Genomic DNA, 24,316 nt, shown 5'->3' on the forward strand with positions numbered 1-24,316 from the left:
CCTGTTTCCTAACTAGAGTCTTCTTTTTATTTTCCTCTTTTCTAATAACCATCTCCAAATAATGGTGGATGAGTGACATTTTGAGATTTTGTTCCATATGAGCCCTCTTTTCTCAGATAATGAGCATTATTCTCATAGAAAAATATTGATCATTGTTTTCATCAATAGATATATTGGATAATGAATATGCATTACACTATGTTACAGGTGGTCAGGAAGTCTTCTCATTGTACCGTGCACTATTGCTACAAAGATATGTAAGACATGGTTCCCACTCACTTAGCATGGCATCTATTTGAGGGCCCTGGACATAGAGCTTAGCATACATATATATGTAAAAAGTAACAGTGCAAGGTCTTGTTTGTTGATGTGGAATAGTACCTCTTTTCTGGAGGAGCCAGAATGTAAATAGAACCTCGAAGGACCAAAATCAGTAGGAACAAGGGTCAGGAGAACATTCTCGGCCCGTGGAACTATGCCACAAAGGGTTAAAGGTGGAGATGCAAGTGATATGATTGCCTGAGACTGAACAGAGCACTGGTGGAGGTGGAGGGCCCTTGGAATAAAGGAGACCAACCGAAATAGGTGCAATTCCATTCTTTCATACGCTCTTTGAAAGACTGTGTGTTCTAGATAAGCTAACTGACTGATCAGTAAATAAGTCGACATGGTAGGAGATGGATCAACAAAATGAAAAAAAAATCAAGTAGATGGAAATGATAAGAAAAGGGAAAAGACACAGCTCAGGGATTTGAAGATGTCCAGGAAAATAATCATGGGGTTTTACTTACACTGTGTTTGACACACTTGGAAACTTGACCTTAATTAGTAAGTGCTGCTTTACTCTCTTTGCTCTGACAGAAGAAAACATTGAAACGGTTTGTGCTGCTTGCACACAACTCCATCACGCTTTAGAGGAAGGAAACATGCTGGGAAATAAATTTAAGAGAAGAAGTATTCTCCTGAAGACCCTATATAAACTAGTTGATGTTGGTTCAGACTTGCTCAGCCTTAAACTTGCAAAAATTATTCTAGCAGTAAGTTTTTCTTTCCTCTGGTCTAGTAGACTGTAGCACATAAAAGTTTTGTTTAATGCTTGATTTGTAAATGTTACAAAGAAGATTAGAATGCAGTGTTTGTTTAGAATCTTGAAAAAAAAATTAAGGTAATAATCGGACATCCCAGGATTTAACTAGAAAGTACTATCTAAGGAGCTAAGGCTGAGTATATAAAAAGTGTTCAAATAAACTCTGAAATATGGACTGTGTCATATTAAAAAAAATATGACAATAGGCAAATACATTCAAAACAGTTGCTCAAGTAACTTGACTGGACATCAGTATCAGAGTGCAGGCTGTGGTTTCTGCCTATGGTTTTCTGCTGGGTGCTTGATTCTGTCACATGATTTAATAACTAACTTGAGATAACTTGGGTCATGGACACAATGACCAGGTGCTTCATGAACCAGCGTGAAACAGAGAAACAGCTGCATGTGGTCATGGGAAGGTTGTCATAGAAGGCTCCCGTGAGGGCCTTCTCCCTAGAAGAAAAGGCCAGACACTAAGTAAACGGCTGTAGAAACTCTTTCTCAAACATAATGATCTCATTGTTTGAGGGGAGCACTTTGTTGTCACAAGCCATAAACAGTTGGAACCAAAAGATAAGACACAATTATTATGGAACGTTCTAAGAGAGCCGCTAAAACCAATGAATGAAGCTTTGTTTACCTGGTTTCATAAAAGTAAAAGCTATTATGTTAACACCCATAGCTCATATAATTTAAAATCTTAAAGTACACAGTAAAGGTGTTGGCATACTTACTAATAGTTTAGTAAGAATGCTCACCATTTCTTATTTTGATGTCTTTCAAAAAGCAGAATAGTCTAACACATAGTCTGACTACGTATCCTATGTAATTTTTTGGATAGGCTACATTATTATTTAGCCGTCATCCCAAACTAGTCACCCTCTCTTTAAAAATTGTGATATGTGCCTCAGAAAGCAACATTTCTTTGAAATAGTGATTTCAGTATTATTTTAATCCCCTCTCATTGATAATTGATCAATCAGCTTTAATGAAACAAAAAGAACACAAACCACAGGGAGGATTTAAGTCCAAAGTTGTTAAGTAGAGATGAAAAGATATCTGCATGCTTGCCTAGTTCTCTCTCCAGCCCTGGATTTGGGGGTCCTCCTTGGGCCAGGAGAGCCCCGGTGTGAGGCTGGGGGGGCTCTACCCGTGTAGCTGCCGTGGGCAGGACCCAAGCTGCCAGCTGCTCAGGGATCAATTGCCTTTGGTTTTTCATCAGGATCCTAGACATTTTGTTCCATACCAAACCAAAAAAATAAATAAATAAAAGAGAGAGAGAGAGAGAAAGAAGGAACATGGCATGAATTCAATAATGCTTTGCAGAGAAAATATTATCCTGGTTATTAAAGGTGCCATTCAAATTAATTAAATACATGGCACAATTTAGCTGTTTTAGGGCAAAGGCTAAGTAATCTGCCAGCCAGTGAGCACGTTCTGAACTGAACGTATGATTAGATAAGCCAGCTCTGTGACATTGACTGCTGGGCTAAATCAAGGGCAGGATTCACCAGGCTACACTCCAGCGTGCAGAGATGGGTGGGCTGTCCCTTCCAATTAACCATAGAACCACGAGGTCAGAAGGACCTTCAAGGCCATCAAGTCCAACTTCTCATCTGCCGCCTGAATCTCCTATAATGTTCCAGGCAAGATGACGTTTCCCTTAGGCCTTGGTGATGGGGTTCTCTGTAAGTTTTAAAAGAACCAGGTCATAAAAAGCTGTTGAAAAAAAAAAAATCATCCAAAACTAAAGATATATAGGATGAAGAAGTTTTTGGTAACTTCTCTTCTTTCTGCCAATATTTATTTTATCTATCAGTCTAATATTATAATTCAAATATTTCAAATTATTTATGGTTTAAAAAAATTCAGTGAGCATAACGTTAGTTGTTCTGACTTCTTGCATTCTTTGGTTAAGTGGGGGTTTACCAGATAGCCATTTTAATTTTAACATTTGTATCAAAAAAATCTTACAAAAATATATCAGTCTATGTTAAGAGTTTTTAGAGTACAAACATATATAATCAGTATGAATGCAACTACGTTCAAGAGGGGAAAAGTCTCTAGCACCCTATACGAGGGAAAAAACAGAAAAGAAATAACCAAGATGTCAACAGTGATTGTATATAGTGGTAGTATTATGAGTGTTTTTAAACTTCTCTTTAATTTTCCAAATTTGCTTTAAATAGAAAAGACTACTATTTTTAACCTAAGGAGTAAACTACCCCACTACAAGAGCCTACGTTGTGCCAGGAACTCTGACCCTGGGAATACAAGTGAATAAAATAGCCCCTGCCTTCCAGGCTGGCACTGTAGCTAGAGGGACAGACAATGAAGACATGAGGTGCCCAAGGGGCTGATGAGGACCCTGGGAGCAAAGCAAAGCAGAGTGAAGGGAATGGCGGGTATGGGGAAACGTGCTGTTTTGTATAAGGTAGTCTGCATCCCTTGCATATGATCTAATATTATGTTTTCATGTCTCAAAGTCATAATTTTACACCTATCAAGAGAGAAAGTATAGGAATTTGCTTTGAATGTAAACTGACCTTATAGCAGGCCTGGAAATTGTGGGAGTTTTTTAGTTTTTTTTTTTAATGAAAACTCTGGCACCAGTTTTTTTTTTTTTTCTTTGCCACTTTTCACTAAAATAAGACTTGGGTCAGGGGTGAGGTTAGTTGTATTCATTCATTTATTCAACAAGTTTTGTTAAGTACATAACATACAGTATGAACCACACATAGGAAGAGTAATAAATCATGGCCTTGACCTCAAAGGCTCAGAATGTGGTGGAAGATTGTCAACTGATTAAAATATATTCTCAAATATTAAGGACAGTGCATATTCCCATTGATAGAGAATTTTTTTCTATTTTCTTTAGTCAGCTTATTTTCTGAGTTTTTAAACAATATTTTTTTAAACACTAATCCTTCAAAATTTTTTTAGTTTCCATTTCCTTTCTTCTTCCTGAGAACAGAAGGAAGCTCCATTCTGCCACGTGTGACCATTTCTGAGGCTCCCACAACAGAGCCTCGCAGACTTGCATGTGCACACGGATCCCCTGGGGGGCTTGTTAAAATGCGGATTCTGATTCAGTAAAGCTGGGTGGGGCCTGAGAGTCTGCATTTCTAATACACTCTCAGGTGACACCAAGACTGACCTGTTTGAGGAGTAGACTCCTCAGTTGCAAAACGGGAATGACAACACCTAATTTGCAGGGTTGCTCTGAAACAACATGCAAAGGGCCTAGAGCAGAGGGGCAGACAGAAGCTGCTCCATGGGTAATGCTCCCCGCCCTCTGCCCCTCTAGCATGGGGCTCACCATGTTTGTCTTGGCATCTTCTACAGTGAACAGCACAGTGCCTGGTACACATAGGAGCTCAATCATATTTGTGGCTCAAACACAGAAGGAATCTTTAAAAAATGTGTCTGACAAATTCCATTATCTCTTTTTTTAAACTAACTGAAAACTCATTAGTAAACAATATTGAAGATAATTTTAAAGATACTTTTTAATGATAAAATAATGACCCACATGCCATCTTTTTCACACAGATATACTTATTTGTTCAGATGACCTCATTCCTACAAACACATTTTACACTCTTGCAATGAGTGCACGAAATAGTTCCATCTTACAGCGGGTTATAAATGTCTTTCTTACTTTTTTTTTTTTTGTGTGTGTGTGTGAGGAAGATCAGCCCTGAGCTAACATCTCTTGCCAGTCCTCTTTTTGCTGAGGAAGACTGGCCCTGGGCTAACATCTGTGCCCATCTTTCTCTACTTTATATGGGACGCCTCCGCAAGATGGCTTGATGAGCAGTGCTTTGGTCTGCGCCCAGGATCCAAACCTGCAAACCCCAGGCCACTGAAGCAGAGTGTGTGAACTTAACCACTATGCCACTGGTCCAGCCCCTATAAATTTCTTTCTTTTTAAACGTAGTGTACACAGTTATACTTTTTGTACCAGCATGATATGGATAGTATTGATGTTCCACAATTTATTAAACTCTTCCCTAATATTGGACATTTAGGATGTTTTTTTCTTTTTAATTTTACTACTTTAGATAAATATACAGCTAATTTAGACCATTTGATTCAGTTAGGCCTCCTATCTTTTGTTTTTTTTAAAGTATACTTCCTTATTGCCCCTATGTTTAATTTACAGGACTATTTTTGTATGATTTAGAAGGTGATTTTAAGCTTTGAACATTACTTGTTATTATCTCAAAGTATTCCAGAAATAGCCTTAAAAATAAATATATATGTATTATCTAATCAAAGAATATTAAGTTTTATTTTCTTTTATACAAATGATAAAGAGAATCATAGTTACCCTTTTTTTTTCCTTCACCTCCACTGTGAATTCTTTTCTAAGTTAGTTTTATCTGGAATTTTTGTATCTATCTTCTTTTACTTTTCTGTTTTAAAGCAATTACTCCACTTAATTAAATTTATCAAGATCATTCACCCTTTTTGTCTCGGATACTCTTTGAAAAGTAACTAATAATCTCACATGAGATTTTATGAAGTAAGAAATAATTGGTTATCATTAAAATGTGCTTACTCTAAAGATCATTTGTATTGTATTTACTACAAATGAGCTAACTAGATACCATAGTTGGCAAATATGTGACCTAAACCTTTCAAAGTTGATTTCTCTAGAACTTTCCTTGATGTTTTAAAAATACTCTTGCTGTACTTTTAAAATTGAATGTTTGTGTTAAGAAAAATTATGGCATGTTTTTATTTCCCTCTGCAATAGAAATGTAAGTGTTTTCTTTCTCTGCAGCTTAAAGTGAGTAGAAAGAATCTTCTTAATGTCTGCAAACTTATATTTAAAATTAGCAGGAGTGAGAAGAATGATTCTCTGATTCAAAATGACAGCATTCTGGGTGAGTATCATTCAGTGCTACCATTGAGCAAATGTTGCACTTGAATATGAAAGAAAAGTTTGGAAAACAAAGTTATAATTAATGATAGCTGGAATATTTTATTTTCTAGTGATATGCAGAAGTTATGTGATGCCTATTTTTGCTCTATCCTTCTCTGTGTTTTTCACATTCCATTTAATGTATCCTTTGGAGCCTGGAGGCTAGTCTGCTTTTTTTTGGCTCTTAAGTATTTTTTAGTATTTTAACTTTTTTTTTATTTTTTCTGGAAAATATTTGCTCTGAGCTAACATCTGTTGCCAATCTTCCTCTCTCTTTTTTTTCCTCCCCAAAGCCCCAGTACATAGTTGTATATTCTAGTTGTAAGTCTTTCTAGTTATTTTGTGTGAGCTGCCACCACAGCATGGCTACTGACAGACTGGTGGTGTGGTTCTGTGCCCAGGAACTGAACCCTGGGCCGCCAAAGCGGAGTGCACCAAACTTTAACTGCTAAGCCATCAGGGCTGGCTCATGCTTTTTTTTGTTTTTTTTAATGCCTGTAGTAACATTATGTGACTTTACAAAGTGTTCACTATTTAAAAATTCATTTCCTGGTCTTGGATTTACTATTAGAAAAAACACATTTAATAGTACTTGGCATAATTGAAATTTTTGGTCTTTTGCTGTAGTAGGAATAACTAAAACTTGAAAGACATATATAACTGTTGTAGAAATATGACATCAAAGTGTCTCAAATATAAGGGCTGGCCCGGTAGTGTAGTGGTTAAATTTGCATGCCCCACTTTGGCAGCCCAGGGTTCCCAGGGTTGGATCCTGGGTGTGGACCTACATACCACTCATTAAGCCATGCTGTGTCGGCATCCCACATACAAAATAGAGGAAGATTGGCACAGATGTTAGCTCAGCGACAATCTTCCTCAAACAAAAAGAGGAAGATTTGCAACAGATTTTAGCTCAGGGCCAATCTTCCTCAGGAAAAAAAAAAGTGTCTCAAACATGTAGGTAGAGAAATTTTATTACATTCTAACTATCTAGCTAATAATGACTAATTCTTGATATACTCTTAAATAATTAAGATGCTTAAATTGTTACCTAAATAGGAATCTTTTATGAATTAGTATAGCTGATCTGAGGGAAGGCAGCAACATGGAAAATACTTTGAGTCCCCTTTTTGCAACATAGGATAAATGATCTCATATCTTTTTTTTTTTACCCCAGCAGATAGGGACAAAGCTAGTACTGAAAGAAATGTCTAACACTGAATTAGCTGATTGAGCTAAAAACAAAGGAAGATTCTGACAAATGATCATATTGACATTAATAAAATTAAATGTGAGATAGGCATGATTAACCTTAGAGTTGCCTGGATTACTCCTCAAATCTGGTAGTTGTATGTTATTTGGATGGAGGGTCTTAAGTTGCCTTGGGAAAGGGTGGATATTATATCCAAAGTATTCCTTTCTACAGTGATTGATATTTTTTAAAAGCTCCTATTTTGATTAATTTCCCATTCATACAGCAACCAGTATTTTCTTAAAGGTTTTTTGAAATTTAACTGTTAAATCACTTTGGTTATTAGTTATTCTATAATAACTCAGAATGTTTGTAACCAAAAATAAAGGTTGGTAAATGTTAGTAAGAGGCAAGGAATGGCATTTACTTAGAATATTTTCGGGCCGGCCCTGTGGCTTGGTGGTTAAGTGCGCGCGCTGCAATGCTGGTGGCCCGGGTTCGGATCCCGGGTGCTCATCGAGGCACCACTTCTCCGTCCATCCTGAGGCCGAGTCCCACATACAGCAACTGGAGGGATGTGCAGCTGTGACATACAACTATCTACTGGGGCTTTGGGGGGAAAAAATAAAATAAATAAAATCTTTAAAAAAAAAAAAAAAAGAATATTTTCTTATTTATATATTAGTAATCCCATCCTTTTGCAGTCATTGCTCTCACAGAGACTTGTCTTACTAAAAGGAACTTTTCCTCTTATACCATATGAGTAATCCCTAACAAGCATTTGAATGTAGGTTCTGACTAACATTTTACCAATTGTATTTGATGTTCACATGCAAGTGCTTTAATATATCTCTCTCCAGCTGCTACTCTGATACATTTGTAATAATTTATCTTTTTGGCAGAATCATTACTAGAGGTCCTGAGGACTGAAGACCTACAAACTAACACTGAAGCTTTTTTATACTGTATGGGGACTATAAAATTCATTTCTGGAAATCCAGGATTTCTTAATGAAATGATCAGCAAAGGCACTGTGGAAATATTGATGAATTTGATAAAGCAAATAAATGAGAAAGCCAAGAAATGTGGTACATGCTCACCTAATTCAGGCCACTTGTTAGTTCAAGTAAGTATTTTACTTGAAAAGTTTAGATGTGTCAAATTAGTTTTCATGGTACCTAATAGCAGTTACCTGCCAGGTGGGTGTAACAGGTAACAGGTGGGCTGTTACCTCAGCCAGGTAGGGGTGCCCGGCCTTGGGGATCAAAGGTGGCAGCCACTGATCTTCTGTGTGCCCCTTTCCCTCGGAAAGGCTACTCCATGGCTTTTTACAGAGCGGCTCTCCACACAGCTTGTGGACATTCATTTCCACTACCCTGCAGAGAAAGCCTGGAAGAATGAAAAAGTAACACGTCTCTGCAAAACGATCGCAAGTTATAGTCAGAATTTTGACAGGCAGAGTTTTAACTCTTAGAGTTTTGAAGACAGGCCTAGCCTAGAGATTATTCAGGATAACGGGTAGCTAATGTCATGAATCTTGTATCTGCAATAAAAAGCAGAAATTAATGATACTGCGTGGACAGTCGTTGAGGGGGTCTGTAGATGACATGCAGGCCTGAGACTACAGGAACGAAGGTCACAAAACTGGATACATTTAACATAACCAGGGCAGGAACGAAAAATGTGTCATGTGTTAGAGTTTTATTACTTCTTTTGTGGCAGATTAAATTTCATAGTTAAATTATTTTTATTGGAGCTGCTTCAGCTCTCATATTCTTTTTTAGATGAGATTTTACTCTTTAATAGCATTTGTATATCAGATAATAGCATCTTTCATGTAATAATTCATGAGATTTGAGATGTGCTTGTCAATTAATGAGGATTGATTGAGCACTCAGGGTGCTTGAAGCCTCTGGGAAAGTGTATTAAAAATTAAATTTAGGTCCTGCCTTAAAGATACTTCAAGTCTTTATGATGATTATTAATTTTGAGCTTTGGGGTCTGTCTCCATTTTGAAAAAAGATTATGAAAACCTCTTTTAGTCTTGAATGATTAAAAATTCTACTGGATGTGCCATCTTTTGGCTAGGAAGACTTAGAAACATTATTTTCATGCTGCCAGTGTTATTGAGTTATTCAAATTTTTCCCTCAATGAAATAGTTATTTTGGTTATATAGTTATTATATTTCCTTATTAAAATGCAAAAAAGTATGAGTCTAAAAATCACCTGAAATATTTTCATCCTCAGATAACGCACCTCCAACATTTTAGTAACCATTCTTCCATGCATTTGTTAATGCATATATAAACTTACATATGTATAATTTTATATAATTCTTGCTTTTTATCATGGAACCTCTTATTTTTAATAGTTGTTTTTGCTCGTTTTCCATTACACTCCTCTCTCCTTGCTTCTTCTGGTCTGCCCTCTTAGCCACCGTTGTTGACACTGGTGTGCACAGCACCTCTTAATGCACTCATAGGTTTTCAAAAATGGAATAATCTATGCAATTCTCTTTTCTCCTTTAACAATACATAGTAAAAACCTCTTGAATCAACTCTACATATTCATTTTATTCCTTTTAATGGCAATATAATATTCTGTGATGAGGATACACCTCAAGTTCTCAGTCATTCTTCTATTGAGATATTCAGTGTTTTTAATTTTTATGCAACAGCTTCTGGAATTCTTGTCTGGTTTAAAAAAGCTCTTTCCAACCCATATTATATTATATATTTATATATACATATATAAAATTTATACATTTAAATATAAATTTTGAATATATAAATTTATTTATTAATATTTATATATTTATTTATATATAATATATAAATATATATAAGGTATAAATAAAATATAAATAAAATCAGTCGGTATAAAGGAGGATTGAGTATTATTGTGACCAAAAATATATCAAATCAAGAACTAGGACCTCTGGTATGCCAGTAAGTACAGTGCACTACCCACTGTGTTCCTCTTTTCTTTCCCTTTTTCCTCAGTTCAGCATCCTCAGGTGCAAACTAACTTGCTAGGTCAGATGCCCCTTTCCTTTCCTGACATCCATGCATCCATCCCTCTAGGGTGTTGTGGTGCGGGGCGCTGTAGTAACCTCCTCCTCGCTGCGCTGCCCACCACCACTCAGCAGGCACTGTCGTTATCTGCAAAGCCTTCTCTGAACCTGCCTAGGATCTGGCATGGGTGGGGCTTACACGGCCTGAGGCCTCTTCCTGGAGCACAGGCAGCAGTCCACATCCTGGGAGCCCATCCTTGGTGCCACCTGAAGACATGCTCCTGCTGTGGTCCCCAAGTGCCATTTGCATCAGCTGTACAATGTCACTGTGGTGTGTGTGTTTACGGATTTGGGGAGGAAGGAGATATTGTTTTAGGCTGTGTCATTTGCAGAATCCCCTGAACTGGACATTCCCTCGTATTTAATTAAAACAAAAAAAAGCTGTTTTGTATCATATAAATGATAAAATGTAAGCAACACGACTTCACTACAAGAGCCTGTGAAAATCTCTACTGTTGTGAATGTGTAACTCTGGCTGGTTTTCACCAGCCAGCTCACGTGCAAATTCGACCAAACAGATCTGGCCACGTAGAACAGTTTGTTTACACCAGCTTTCAGAACCTGGTAACTCTGGCTCATGAGGCATTTTTTTAAAGCAACTTTGTTCAATTGAAAAAATAAGTAGATTACTTGTCGTTGTATCGATAAAATAATGTCTGTAAGCCAGAGAGAACATGGCAAAGCAACAAAGATAAAGGCAGGCAACATTGACAGCTGTGGCTTCCTCTCCTTTATGACTTTCAACCCGGAAAACCTCAGTAGCTTTAGCACACTTTCTGGGGTCCTCCTATTGTAAAACTTTGTACATTCTAGCATCGGGCACGGTGCTAGAGTCATCCCGTTTCCCTAAAGCTGCCTTTCTGTTGGAGGCCATTGAATGAGTGGAAAACAGCTGAGGCTGGGCCCTGAAAGTTGTGTAGGATTTGAGAAACTAGCAAAAAGGGAAAAGGATAAGGTGTCTTTGGGGGATGCTAAAGAGGTGGGTCTGTCCAGAGCAGAGAGCTTCTGTGGGGGAGGCTTGGATGGTGAGATCAGAGGCTACGGTCATAGGTCTCGACTACCAGGCTGTGAGTGCGGATTTGGAGCAACAGGGAGCAGTTGGAGGTCAGTGTATGAAGAGGAGGAGATGAGATCAGAGTGGCAGAAAGATGAATGTGCACAAGATATTAAACTGATAAAGACCGAAAAGCTGAAAAGTGACCGGAGGAGAATGTGTCAGTGGGACAGACAGATTGGAGGGCTGAGATCTCATAGGCTGTAGCCCTAATTCAGAGGTGTTGCTGCAGTTACTAGATTTTAGACTCATTATAATGGAGCTAAAGCAATGAGATCACGGAATGGGTGTGAAAGAAAATCTCCTCCACAGCATATGGACTAAGGTTGCTTACTGGGAAAAATACTGAAGTGTTGAGATTTTGCAGGTTTTCTTTGTGTTGTTTCTTACATATATACATGTATATGCGTACATGTATATTTATCACTGCATGGCTGAAATCAAGAGACATTGATTTCACAAGTGTTTATGGAGTGGCTGCTCTGTGCCAGGCATGGTCTGCCTGGAGAGTAAGACAGTAGAGGACAAGACAGCTGCCAGGAGGGGCCTACTTTTTAATGATCCCTGTGTCCAGATAATAGTATTCTGATGACCTATTCTTCTACAAAACTATGGTACTTCTACATGTCCAATGCTGCATTCACTTCCGCCTGTCAGATACTTAATAACATCTTGAGAAGTTGAGAGGATGATTGTTGATGCTCAGAGGAACTGAGGGACCACCATCTGTGCACCAAGTGGAAATATTAATACTCTCAGTATCTGTGTGCCAAGTAGAAGTATTGATACTCCCAGTCTGGCAAAATCCAAGACGTGAGCTTGTCTGTAAAATCATAAGAGTAAAGAAGGTTAAACTGTGCTTATTCACTAAATTCCATAATACTAGAATTTGGGGAGAGCTCCCTGAAACTTAGAAAGAAAAATACAGGCCATCTAAAAGGCAAGGACCCATAAATGCCCATAGTAAATTGCATCACCCAAGGAAGTGACACAGATAGAAATAGGGATTTGTCAATGTTGACCTAGAATGGATTATCAGGAAGTGTTAAAGTTCATCTCTGACTTTTAAAGGCCAACAATTGGGAAGGCATAACACAGGAGCCGAGGAAAATTGCTGACGTCACCTCCATCAGAAAGTCTGTGTGGTCTCCATCATGCCCCCTTTCTGGGGAATGGAGAAGAGTCTTCTGTATATGTCATGATCACAAACAAGCCCAGATTCCCTTGGTGTCTCATTTGTCCTCTTGTGTCTTGAGAACATCGTGTACAAAGCCGCTTTCCTGTAATCGAAGAAAATCTCAAGATACTCACATCGACAGTTAGGTAATTTATAGGTACATAATATAACTACTAAAACCCAGATTGACTTGAGCTAGCATTGCTACTTTTTTGATTCCTTTGTATTTCCAACCTTTTTCTTTACAGCCTGACCCATTTGATTCTGAGTTCAATCCTTAGAGAAATATATTCTTTCCTTGCTTCAGATAGAACACTTTTGAAGTTAATGCTGTTCTGCATCACCCCGGGTAGCATGGTTTCTTTTCCCTCCCCTCCTCTCACACCTATTCCACTTCTCTGCCCTCTAAGCATGCTAGCGTCTCCCCAGGGGGTCCTCCAAATCCTAATCTTTCCCCCTCTTTGCTCAGTACATGCCCAGTGTCAAATTCTTTTTTCTAAAAGGAAGTTTCTCAGTAAGGCCGGTCCCCCACCACTTGTCAGTCCCTGCTCCATTCCTTCACTTTGGCTCTAAAGTCTGGGGAAAAGGAAAGTGAATTAAACAAAGAGAGATGGCTCAGACATTTTAAGCCTGGATGGTTCATAAAATGGTAGTATTATTATCAGAAATTAGAGGGTTATACAGGAACTGATTTGGTGAGAGGGAGGGTGGGAAATGATATAATTAGCTTTCATGTAAAACTTTAAGGTGCCAGCAGAATAGCCAAGTGGGACTGTCCAGTAAGCAGTTGGAAATATGAACTGATGCTTAGCAGAGAAGGTAAAGCCAAAAAGGAAGATTGAGGGTCATCTACATGGAGGTGATAGTTGAAGTCAAGAAAGACAATGAACTTACTCAAGGGGAAAGTGTAGAAAGAGAAGAGAGGGGGGCTCAGGACAGATTCTGTAAAATGGTCAAATTTGTGGAATGGAAGTGAAAAAAGAAGTGACCAGAAAATTGAGGAAGAACAACGTACAAGAGAATAGAGGTTTTTGAAAGCAAAGATTGGTCAACTTTGGCAAATGCTATGGAGAGAGCGCACAGCGAGAGAGGAATTCTGCTACTTTGTATGGAGCAGTTGAGTAGACAGGTGGGGTGAGGTCATGCTCCCTCTACGTCTTACATGATTTCATCTCTATATTTTTAAATTAAAAGATATTTTGATATAGTTGATTTTAATTTCTAAGCCCTAAACTCCCCACTTTGGCTGATCTGAGTTCACTCCTGTATTCTGTATTTCACTCTGCCCCTACCACATAATACCATCGATTTCAAGAGTCTTGATGGTCCATTTGGCTTTGTACCCCAGTGTAGGGACAGGGCTCAGTGCTGCCATGTGGACTCGTGATGAGAGCCCAGGCTCTAGAGCCCACAGCCTGAGCTGGGTTTCAGCTCTGACCCTGGCACACTTTTCACTTTCTGAGCCCCACTTTCCTCATCTCATAGGACTGGCTCTGCCTAGCTTAAAGGGTGGTTGGGAAAATTAAATGAGATGATCTATTAAAGCACCTAGAATAGGACATGGCATGTGATGGCATTCAGCAGAAATTTATTAAATAAAATAAATTCAGAATTACCCAAACTTGAAACTTCAAAGAGCAATGACTTCTGATGAGAAAAAAAAATTAATCACAAGAACTTAAGATGAAAGTGTTAGTGAGGGATTTCAGATCTTGGATCTTTTTTGTTTTTCTGGCTTTGAGAAGCTATGTGGAGAAGAGTTCTGAAGAGAAACTAAAATTGGAAGGGGGGTTACATCAGCAGCACAGGATTCTGGATACATATGGACCCAAGTTCTCAGAGACAGTTATTCTCTGCTTTGAGGATTTGGGGAATTTAAGAGAGGCTTTTGAATGAAGTCTGGGGATTCGCTTAAGCAGGGGTTGAAATTGCATTAGTAATGAAGGATTGTACTAAGGGGATTGGGGTCCTTTAAATCTTGCTTTAGTTATATTTAACAGTTTTCAAATTAGAGATTAATAAATTTGTATTTAGGTAATTAATTATGATGAGTATGAATACTTAAGTAGGAAATCATGTTAACTCTCTTTCTCTGGCTTAACCCTGCCTATGGGAAGCCCACCTCCTCAGACCATGAAATCAGAACCAAGGCAATAACTTCCACCTAATGGAACCTTCCTCTGGTTATTGGAGGAAATGAACTGCATACCCATAAAATGGAAGCAAATATTCCATGATTATATTTCTTCAATTCTTATAGATAATTTTATTGGCGATTTGGTGATTTGCTTGAATAGGAAGCAGCACATGAGTCATTTATTTTCTTATTGTTCTAGTTACGGTATATAATTTACAATACAGTGAAATGCTCAAATCTTATGTTTGATGAGTCTGACAAAAGCATATGGCATGTAACCCACACCTCTATCAAGATGCAGAAGATTTCTATCACCTCAGAAATTTCCTCCCACCTCTTCCCAGTTATCCCCACTCTCCTACCTCCCATTTTTCTGATCCCTTTCACCATAGATAACATCTGCCTGTTCTAGAATGTAATATAAATGGAATATACAGTGTGTGCTTTCTTGTGTCTGGCTTTTTTTTTTAACTTTTATTTTGAACTAAGAGTAGATTCACAACATTTTGCAAAAATAGAACAGAGAGGTCCTGTGTACCCATCACGCAGCTTCTCCCAATGGCGACATCTTAACATAACTATAATACGTTATTAAAACCAGGAAATTGATATGGGCACAATACAGTTAACTAGAATACTATGTCTGGCTCATTTTGCTTATTAGCATATTGTTTTTGAGATAAGATTAAACTTCTTTTTGTCACAAGCTTTGGTATTGATTGTTAGGCTTGCTAATTTTTTAATGATTTGTTAATGGGAAGGGGGCAGCTATTTTATACTTACGAGGCTTCCTTCCTATAAGGAATACCCAGTAGTATAACTAACGACTCACTCACCCAATTGGCTTGAGAGAATAGGCAGAGCATACTCTTCCCTTTCTTGGGAAGGAGCTGTGTATAGGCAACTCATGGTCACCTCGGATTCTCCAGGAACAGCATATCTGAAGATTTAGGAAGACTCAGAGAACTCAAACATGTAATGCCTTGAGTTTTGAACTTGGAAATAAGAGAAAGACTAAGGCAGATGGAGAGGGGGAGAAGGTTATCACCATGGTTGGAGGATGTAGTTTATAGCTGAGGCAGGCATACTTTCTAATCCTGAACCCCCAAATTCGATTTGCCCACCCAGTCACAGGCCACGCCTACTCCTGGAGTAGCAGAGGAGAACACCCTGTGCTCACCAATCAGGAAAGGAGGGGTGGAGCGTGGCCAGGAGTATTATGCAAAAGGTATCTCCTCACAAGGAAGGAACATCAAGAGTGAGAAATAAGTATTCCTATGCCTACTGTTTCTGGGGAGAGCCATTTGCTTTGCAATTGCTGTCATATCTTCTTAGCCTCATCTCTTCATTGTCGATGTATTAATTGTGGCAATAAAGAAATGTCACTAGCTTTAACATGTAATTGTGAAAAATCAGAGTTATTACTTAATAGTTCTTAATGCATCATCTTTTTCAGACTCATTTTCTTTATGTTACTGCATTGGCATTCTATTTAGCTTATGTGACATTCAAAATTTCAGCTATACTGATACATATAATAGCCACAACTGCAAGAATAAGCTACCTATTCGTTTTACCAAGGTAGCTGACATAGAGGCAGTAAATGGAGAATCAATAATAAACACAGGCAAATGTTAAACAGAGTCTTAAAGAAGAGTGTTGGAGGTTTGAGGACAGAACCATTTCCTGCTGCAGTACGACACCCATGAAGTAGAAATGTGCCAAATAGGCTCCATAGCCAGGCACCAAGCATTGTCAAAGATTATGAATTAATATTACTTTCAGAAGCATATATCCTAACTCCAGTAAAATGCTTAGGAATTTTTGGTACTAGTGGCTTCCTGTGTAGGGTGGCGTTCTTGTCATCGGTTTCTTTTGTTTCAGCCAGAACTGTACTAATCATATATGAGACAATATGAAACTTCTTGGGTTACCACATAGGTTCTGGTTTTGGCATATATGTGGTCTCCCTTGGGCACAAATCCAAAAAATGAATGTGCTTTTATTAATAGAGGGAGATGGTTTTGCTGAGGTTGGAAAATGGTGTGGCTTTGGTCTTAAATCATTTGACACTGTTTGTGGTCTCTGGCGGCTGTGTTTATTCTTTCACATCATCAGCGGGAAGTGAGCCATTTTGCAGTTGGCAGTTAAGTTGAGATAAAGCTCAAGGGATTTTGGTTATGGATATTCCAGATGATTGAGAAATAAAATGAATGCTTTTAGAAACAGCCAAATGGAGTGGGGGAGACAACGGACAAGGAGTTGGAGCTCAGGACACCCACCTACTTGGTAGCTAGTGAACTTTCTGAGCTTCAGTTTCCTCATCTAAAAAGTGGGGCTCATAATACCTTTCCTCTCTGCCTCATGGTGTTGGTTTAGGGAGCCAATGAGATCAAGCTCACAAGACAGCTTTATAAAACATAAAGGAGCTGCTCAAATCCTTTTCATAATAGCATCCAATGTATAAAAATAAATAAAACTGAATCTTGATGCTAATTTTGGTAGAGGAAGCATAATAACTTTCAAACTATTAATGGTACAGTTTTTGATTGTGTTATGTTCCAAAGGTTTCTCTGAAAGCTGGTTTTTTGAAATTGGGAAAATGTTGCTCCCAGGAGCAATGTTGTGATTGATGGTGAAGTTCCTGGGCTAGCCAAAAAGCCTGTATATCTTAGGCTGCACGTAAACAGGAGTTTGGGGGTGGGCTGTGAGCTACAAGCCCCTCTGATCTGGGGCAGCTCTGATGGTTAAATGCCTTCTAGGGCAGAATCTGGTGAGTTCTCTAGGGACTGAGGACTTTGATGGACGGAGAGTGCAAAGGGGAGAGAGAGGCTCATCCACTCAAAAAATGAGCAGGATACGGAGGCTCAGGTGGACCAGCCAGTGCTCCCACCTTGCACCCACCCCAGTGCAGTGGAGAATGCCGGGAGTGGGGCCACAGGTGCTAGGCCTTTGTTGTCTTTCTTAAGTCCAGTGATCTAAATCAGGAGGGCCTCATACTTTAGGACAAAAATTTCTTATATTTGCTAAGGTTTTTCAGTTAATTAATAGTTGAAAATATAATTTGAAATTGGTAATTAAGTACCTATAACCGATTTGAAAAACTAGAGGCTAAATGTTTTGAATTCTAATTTTGCCATGCTAAAATACTATTTGAGCCTTTATAAATTATCTAATCGCTTCTTAATACAATTTTTCCCTTTAAAATGGGTCTCCCAATGTTGACTGCACAGTGAGAACTTTGAGGCTCAACGCATTCAATGTGAGATAGGACAGCTTTGCCAAACTCACCAAGCATTTCACCTGGAGATTCTGATTGAGGGTGGGGCCCAGTACCTCTTATGATCAAAGAATTTGGGGAAACACAGAGAGAAGAAGCTGCCTCAGAAAAAGCGAGCACCATAAAGTTGTAGAGTGTAGTTCAGCCATTTTTCAGCAGTAAATTAGTAATCAGAATCACTCCAGACTGTTTCTTCCTTGATATATACCAAAAATTTAGGTCCCCCTTTTGTCCCAGACATCATCTAACAACTGCCAGAAAGCAAGGACACTTAAATTTTTATTAATCCTCTTTGAGGATTATCAATTCCATATTTGCCTCCTTCTTCTTCTTGCCACTGGTTACCTTCTGACTCAGTGTGTCTGTCCCTGGGGGCTGTACCTTAGGAGATGGGGAAAAATAAGAATTGAAACTCATGTTTTTCAGTTTGCTGTTTCTTAGTGAGATGAGAGTTAAAAGGTTGGGAATTGTTCCAGTAAGTCCTTTAGAAGCTGAACAAGCATCTATGTATGCATCTAACTTTTACTGCTTTTTTTGTCATAAAGTATTTGAAATGGCTTGAAAGATTAGATACATTAAAATAGAGAAGTACATAACAAGCTAGAGTTGGGAACAACAAAATTTAGAAAGTTAAGAAAGAGCCGGATACATTTCTCCAAGCATAAAGCTTGGACTTTGGTGAACCTTTGCTTTAGGGGCAGGCCCAGTGGGTGGGCTTTCCTGGGGGTGGAAAACAAAGACTCTGCTGCAGAGCTCATGGCTCATTAATGATTTCCGCAAATATATCTCTGTTAAAAGTTGGAGCGAGGTTGAGAGTTAAGTGGGTTGACTTGGAATTTGCCTTGACTGTTACCACAGCATTTAGCTAGACTCTCCTCCCACCGATCTTTTACATTTTTCCCAGAAAAAGCCACTTGTCTGTGCTCGGCATTCAGCCCCACGCCCACCCCGCAGTGAGATTGGTGGCTCACAGCCAGCCTCTCAAAATGGGGGGCCTTCATTGCTGCATCTGCCTGCTGACCTCCTCCTGATCCTTCTCCCTCGGTTAAGGTTTAAGCTCCGGTTTACCACCAGGCCTCTGCTAATCCTTGGCACTTTCTTGCCAAAAGCTTCTTAAAGGGGAAAAATCTCCTTTTCTGGTTTCCTTGTCCCTTCATCTCCTCCTCTCTTTCTTTCTTTCTCCTCCTCACCCTTTCTTTCTCCCCTTCTCCCTCTGTTGTTTCATCCAGTCACCTTTTTATGGGCATATTTATTGTCCTCTGAGTAGAAAGAGGATTAAGAGACAGATTGTACACTAGAGGAGCTCACAATGAAATTGAAGGTACATGAAACAAGCAGTTATGATTCTGTGGCGAGTGTGGTACAGGCATGAACAGGAGTTTGTTAACCTGGGAGAGGAAGTGATCAACCGCTGTGAAGTCTTCAAAGAGAAGTGAGCCTGAGCTGGGTCTGGAACAGTGGGCAGGAGATGCCTGGGTCGGAGGAGGTGTGGAAGAGCACGATGGGCGAGGGCTTTCTGGGCAGAGGCGATGGTTTCAAAGGCTTGGAACTGTGAAAGGACAAGGACATTGTGTGTGGTGCAGAGTCTGGAAGTTGGCCGTCGTGGTGGGGAGAGAGAGGAAGGGAGGCGAAGGAGATGAGCCTGGAGGGGTAAACTGTATTTTAGAGTGAAGAGCCTTTAGGATGTGGATTTTGCCGGATAAGCCGCCGGATGTCAGAGGAAGTCTTTTATCAGGGTAGGCTAGGATTTGAGATGCTCCCCCGGCAGCAGGGAGCTGCTGTGGGGAGATGAACTGGACAGGGGAGAGACTGTGGAAGGAGTCCATTCAGGGGTTGGTAGAGTTTGGAAAAGAGATGAGGCAGGCTTAAGCTGAACCAGCGCCGCTGGTGATGGAAAGAAGTAGGAAGGGTGACTAGTCAGATGTGGCAAGGGAAGGGGGAGGGGAGTTAGGAGCCTAGGAAAGAGCTGCTGTCGTGAATGAAACAGAATAGGGAATACACACAAGCCAAGTCCCCCTCCAGAAAGTCTGTTTTTCTTCCATCAATTGTTTTTTATTCCTCTGTTCCTTTAAAATCATCTTAAAATCCATCTACCTCAGAGGTATTGTCTGATTAATCCATGGTTTTCTGGTATCCTAACCTTTCTATTTACACCCAGTCTTTCTTTGTAAGTATTCATCCATCCATTCATTCCATCCACAAATGGTTATTGAAGACCCACTGTGTGCCAGATGCTGGATTTGGGCCCAGGGGCACAATGGTGAAAAGACAAAGTATATGCCCTCACTGAAGCTTCTAGTATAGAGGAGTAGACAGACAGTAAAACGTAATATTAAATAACCTAACATTAAGTAGTTTGTAGGGAGTATGTGGTATGAGATGAAGTTCCAGGGGTTGGTAAGAATCAGATCATACAGGGCCTCATAGACCATGGTCTGGAAATGGAATCCTATCCTAGGAGCAAAGGTCAAAAAGCCAGTAGGTATTAGGGTGACAGAAAGCAGAAATGCAGGGTTCTGGGATGTCTCTGAGGTTTGGGATGTGAGCACCTGTGTTGATGGTGGTGTCATATATTGAGATATTGCTATATATTTTTCAAGTGTGTGGTGTATGTTTCACATCTTTTATTCTACCAGCATCACAGCTGATGAATTTGGAAATATTTGAGGTATCATAGCTCACTCAACTATGTGCACTCCATACAGTGTGATATACGCAATAAATGGATAGGGATTTAAAATCAGATGACATGTCACATATAAATGTGTACTCCCACTCTTGATTTGGGCCATTGATAAAAGTTGTATTTTGGGGGCAAAATAATATTGAACTGTCTTAACTTTTCTGAGGTGAGAAAGAGGGTTGAGAGGGAGAAAAACCTGAGATCGAAACAAGAAAATAAAAGCTCTTAAGAAAACTCCCATCCCTTCTGCTGACAGCGTGCCCTGATAGAGGTTTCATGTGGGGAACAAGATGACTGTGGATCGAGATGCCCAGTCTGTGAAGCTTTAGGGACTAGAGAAAAGGAGCTGTTCGTGTGCACAATGGGTAGAATGGGTGTTCCACAGTCTCCCACGGTCTCCGTCTGCCTGGGTTCAGGTCAGGACTCACATGGGCATCTGTGCTCCGTGGTGTCCGAGTGGGAACGCTTGTGAATCATCCTTGGATTGACGTAAACCAGCAGCCCTCAAGTGCCTGGGCTGTCTCTGAAGAGGGAGAACAGGTAGAGCCAGGGTCAGATGATGAGAATTTTCCATTTTATGGCTGTGATGGCCTGGAATGCCTGGTGTGGTTTATTAGCTTTCACAGAGGACCCGATCCTTAGCTCAGGAGACTACGTTGTAGATCCACAGTTAAGTGGAATGCTCACATAGCTTGCTTCCCCTCCAGTGTTTCAGATACTGAAGCTTTCAGGGAAGAATTTACTGAATTGCTGTGTAACTGACTTGACTACAAGAGACTTGTACACATTTATTTGAAGCGTGATTTTTGTTTTCTCTTCTTTCAAGGTAGTCAGTTATATTTTAAGGAAATCTTTTTGTTGCTGTTGTTACAAGGGAAAACTAATCAAAGATGCATGTCATCTTAATAATTGTTTTAAAGTTTATTAACTGTAGCTATAATGATGCTTTATATTTACATAAGGCTTTACAGTGTACAAAAACATTGCTCCATGTTTTCCATTTGATACACACAACCACCCTGAGAGGTGAGCAGGGCTTGTAACTCTTTTCACAGACGAGGAAATGGGAAAGTTGAGGAATGGGTGAGTGTCTCAGTCACGTAACAAGGAAGAGATTAGGTCCTTGAATCTCCATCGTTTGACTCTAAGTCCAGTGATCTTTCTTCTTTTGCATTTTGGGTGTGAAGTCCCACAACAGAGGTGGGGATGGGACCCTTGATTTTTGAGCTCCTGTTAGGTAATTGGCACTGGCAGTGCCATGCACACATCTCATCTCATTGAATCGTCACAACTCCAGGGTAATTATCACCATCCCCACTTTACTGATGAAAAAAATGTGCTCTGGGAGGTTAACTAACTAACCCAAGCTAGTGAGCCGTGGAGCTGGGATTTGACCAGGCCGTCCAACTCCCAAGCTGAGTTAACCGGTAGCCTGCCTATACTACCCCAAGGAAAGATCACACTGCATATTAAAATTATTAGATAACAGCAACATTAGTTTTATGGATTTACTAAATTGTTCTCTTCTCTGCTTTTAGCAAAAGCTAAAGTAGATAACTTTCCTGAACATTTTTTTACAAAATAAGACAAATTTGCAAGAAATCAATCCTTGCCTCTTGGAAGAGAATAAGACTAATGGTCTTAAATATTCTTTGGCCACGGTATTATTTGATGCTACTTATAAGAATATGGAACAAGCAGTTTCTAATCTGTGGAAAGATGTGGCATATTACAGGATCAATTGAAGATCTTATGACTACTTTGTTATAAGATCTGATTTGTTTAACTCTGAGGTTTTGGTATACTAATTGCTTATTAACATGAGTATTCCGTTCTTTACCTTCGAACCAAGGTAGGCTTTCTTTGTATTCATATCTTGATTTTCATTTCATGCTACGTATGCCTAGGCCCATGTTCTCTGGTGGGAAATGCATAACAGGAGCTTGGTTTAGCTACTGATGTAATGAAACTTATGGGATGAATTGTGCTGTACTGTTAAGTGTTGCTGTATTTTCCAATTTTAAAAAATGGCACAAACATGCTTTTATCCTAGATGACTGCTACGTTGAGAAACTTGGTTGATTCACCACTAGCAAGAAGTAAGTTGCTGAGCATCAGTGCCCTTCCCCAGCTCTGTGCGGCGATGGGACAGCACATGGGTGACAAGGATGTCTGCACCAATATCGCCAGAATATTCAGGTCTGTAGACTAGGAAAACCAAGCAGCCTTACAAAAATGCTAATGCTTAGATTTTGGGTTATCTTTCTTATTTGTGGGTATGACTGGCAAGGAATCCTGTTTTTGCTCTTTACTTTACCTAGAAGAAAAGGTGAATCTAGTGGCCCAAACTTAAAATAAATGATTTAAACCAATGGCTCCATTTCCTACATATTTCTAATGTGATTCTAAACTCATTGATTGTAAATTACTTTAACTAAGTTATGAGTTATCCTAGTGTTTTTACAAAACAAATGAACGAATCTTCCTCTCAGCTCATTGCAGATAAAGAACTATATCACAAAACATGGCAGCCTTTCTGGTCCACTTGGAAACAATACTGAAGGGTTTTAACTCAAAGAGGGAACCATTGCTTAGAAAGTCTGATCTGACTTAATTTGTAATTGGAGGTCATTTTATTTCAGTTGTTTGACTGAACTTGGCTCACATGTTGACTAGTCAGGTTTACACTTACTTTACTCTGGAAGTGACGATCATCTGAGTCCAGGTTGTCTCAGAGCGAGATGTGGTTAAATTTCAGAACAGTCTTTAAATTATGTGTTTATATTTTCTCCCTCACAGCTCTTTGTCAGCGTTTTTACATATTGATCCTTCTCAAAAGACCTGGGCATTTCTTGAACTATAATATCATAGTTGTTGAAAGAAATACAAAATTTCCTAAAGACTGGTTGGTAATTGACCCCAGTATGAGGATGTGAGTCCAGATCTGGTCTTTTAGCACCACTTTCCTGAGCTTTGTTCTGAGTACTTAATTACTCCCATTTTGAAGCATTGTTAAATCATAAAGAATTTATTTTTGTGAATGGTGGCATGTAGGGATCCAATTTAATTTTTTTTTTCCATGTGGCTAGTCAATTGTCCCAACACTTTTATTGACTATGCCCTCCTTTTTCCACTGATTTTTAATGGCTGCTCAGTCATACACAAGGTTCCATATACTTGTAGGTCTCTTCCTGGGCATTCTCTTCAGTCCATCCTCAGACCAGGACGGCACTGATTTTACTATTACAGATTTAATTTAAGTCTTGCTCTAAAGTAAGATGAATCCTGCATTTCTTTTCTCCTTGAAGATCCAAATTCTTCTTTTCTCTTCCTTATGAATTGGAGAATCAGCTAAGGTCCGTGATAGGAACTTTAGGGTTTTTCATGGAACCGCACTGAGTATGCAGAGTAACTGGGGTGGGGGTGGGAAGAATTGACGTCTTTATGATATTGAGTCTTCCATCCATAAACATTTATGATGTCTTCTTCTATGCCTTTCAATTAAATTTTATAATTTTCTCCAAAAAGATTTTGCACATCTTTTGTTAGATTCATTTCTTCGTGGCTTTTGCTGCAATTGTGAATGTAATCTTTAAAAAAAATTATTTTCTAATAGGTTATTGCTGATGTGTATGAACAGTATTGATGTTTGCTTATTAATCTTGTATCCAGCAATATTGATGATCATTAGACAGTGAACAT

The 24,316-nt window shown here is 39.2% G+C and overlaps 1 protein-coding gene across 1 annotated transcript in view; it reads left to right on the forward strand.

The window, feature by feature from the left end:
* The window catches only part of ARMC2 (armadillo repeat containing 2), a 109,627-nt gene that overhangs the window by 51,448 nt on the left and 33,863 nt on the right, over nucleotides 1-24,316 (forward strand). The window contains exons 8-11 of the mRNA XM_087443968.1: nucleotides 862-1,037; nucleotides 5,877-5,979; nucleotides 8,112-8,335; nucleotides 22,668-22,813. Coding sequence (XP_087300094.1) covers nucleotides 862-1,037; nucleotides 5,877-5,979; nucleotides 8,112-8,335; nucleotides 22,668-22,813 — 649 coding nt within the window. The remainder of the gene's footprint in view (nucleotides 1-861; nucleotides 1,038-5,876; nucleotides 5,980-8,111; nucleotides 8,336-22,667; nucleotides 22,814-24,316) is intronic.

This window comes from Ceratotherium simum, chromosome 19 (genome assembly GCF_057802395.1).
Source record: "Ceratotherium simum simum isolate JZ-2026a chromosome 19, ASM5780239v1, whole genome shotgun sequence".
In the NCBI taxonomy this organism is placed as follows: domain Eukaryota; kingdom Metazoa; phylum Chordata; class Mammalia; order Perissodactyla; family Rhinocerotidae; genus Ceratotherium; species Ceratotherium simum.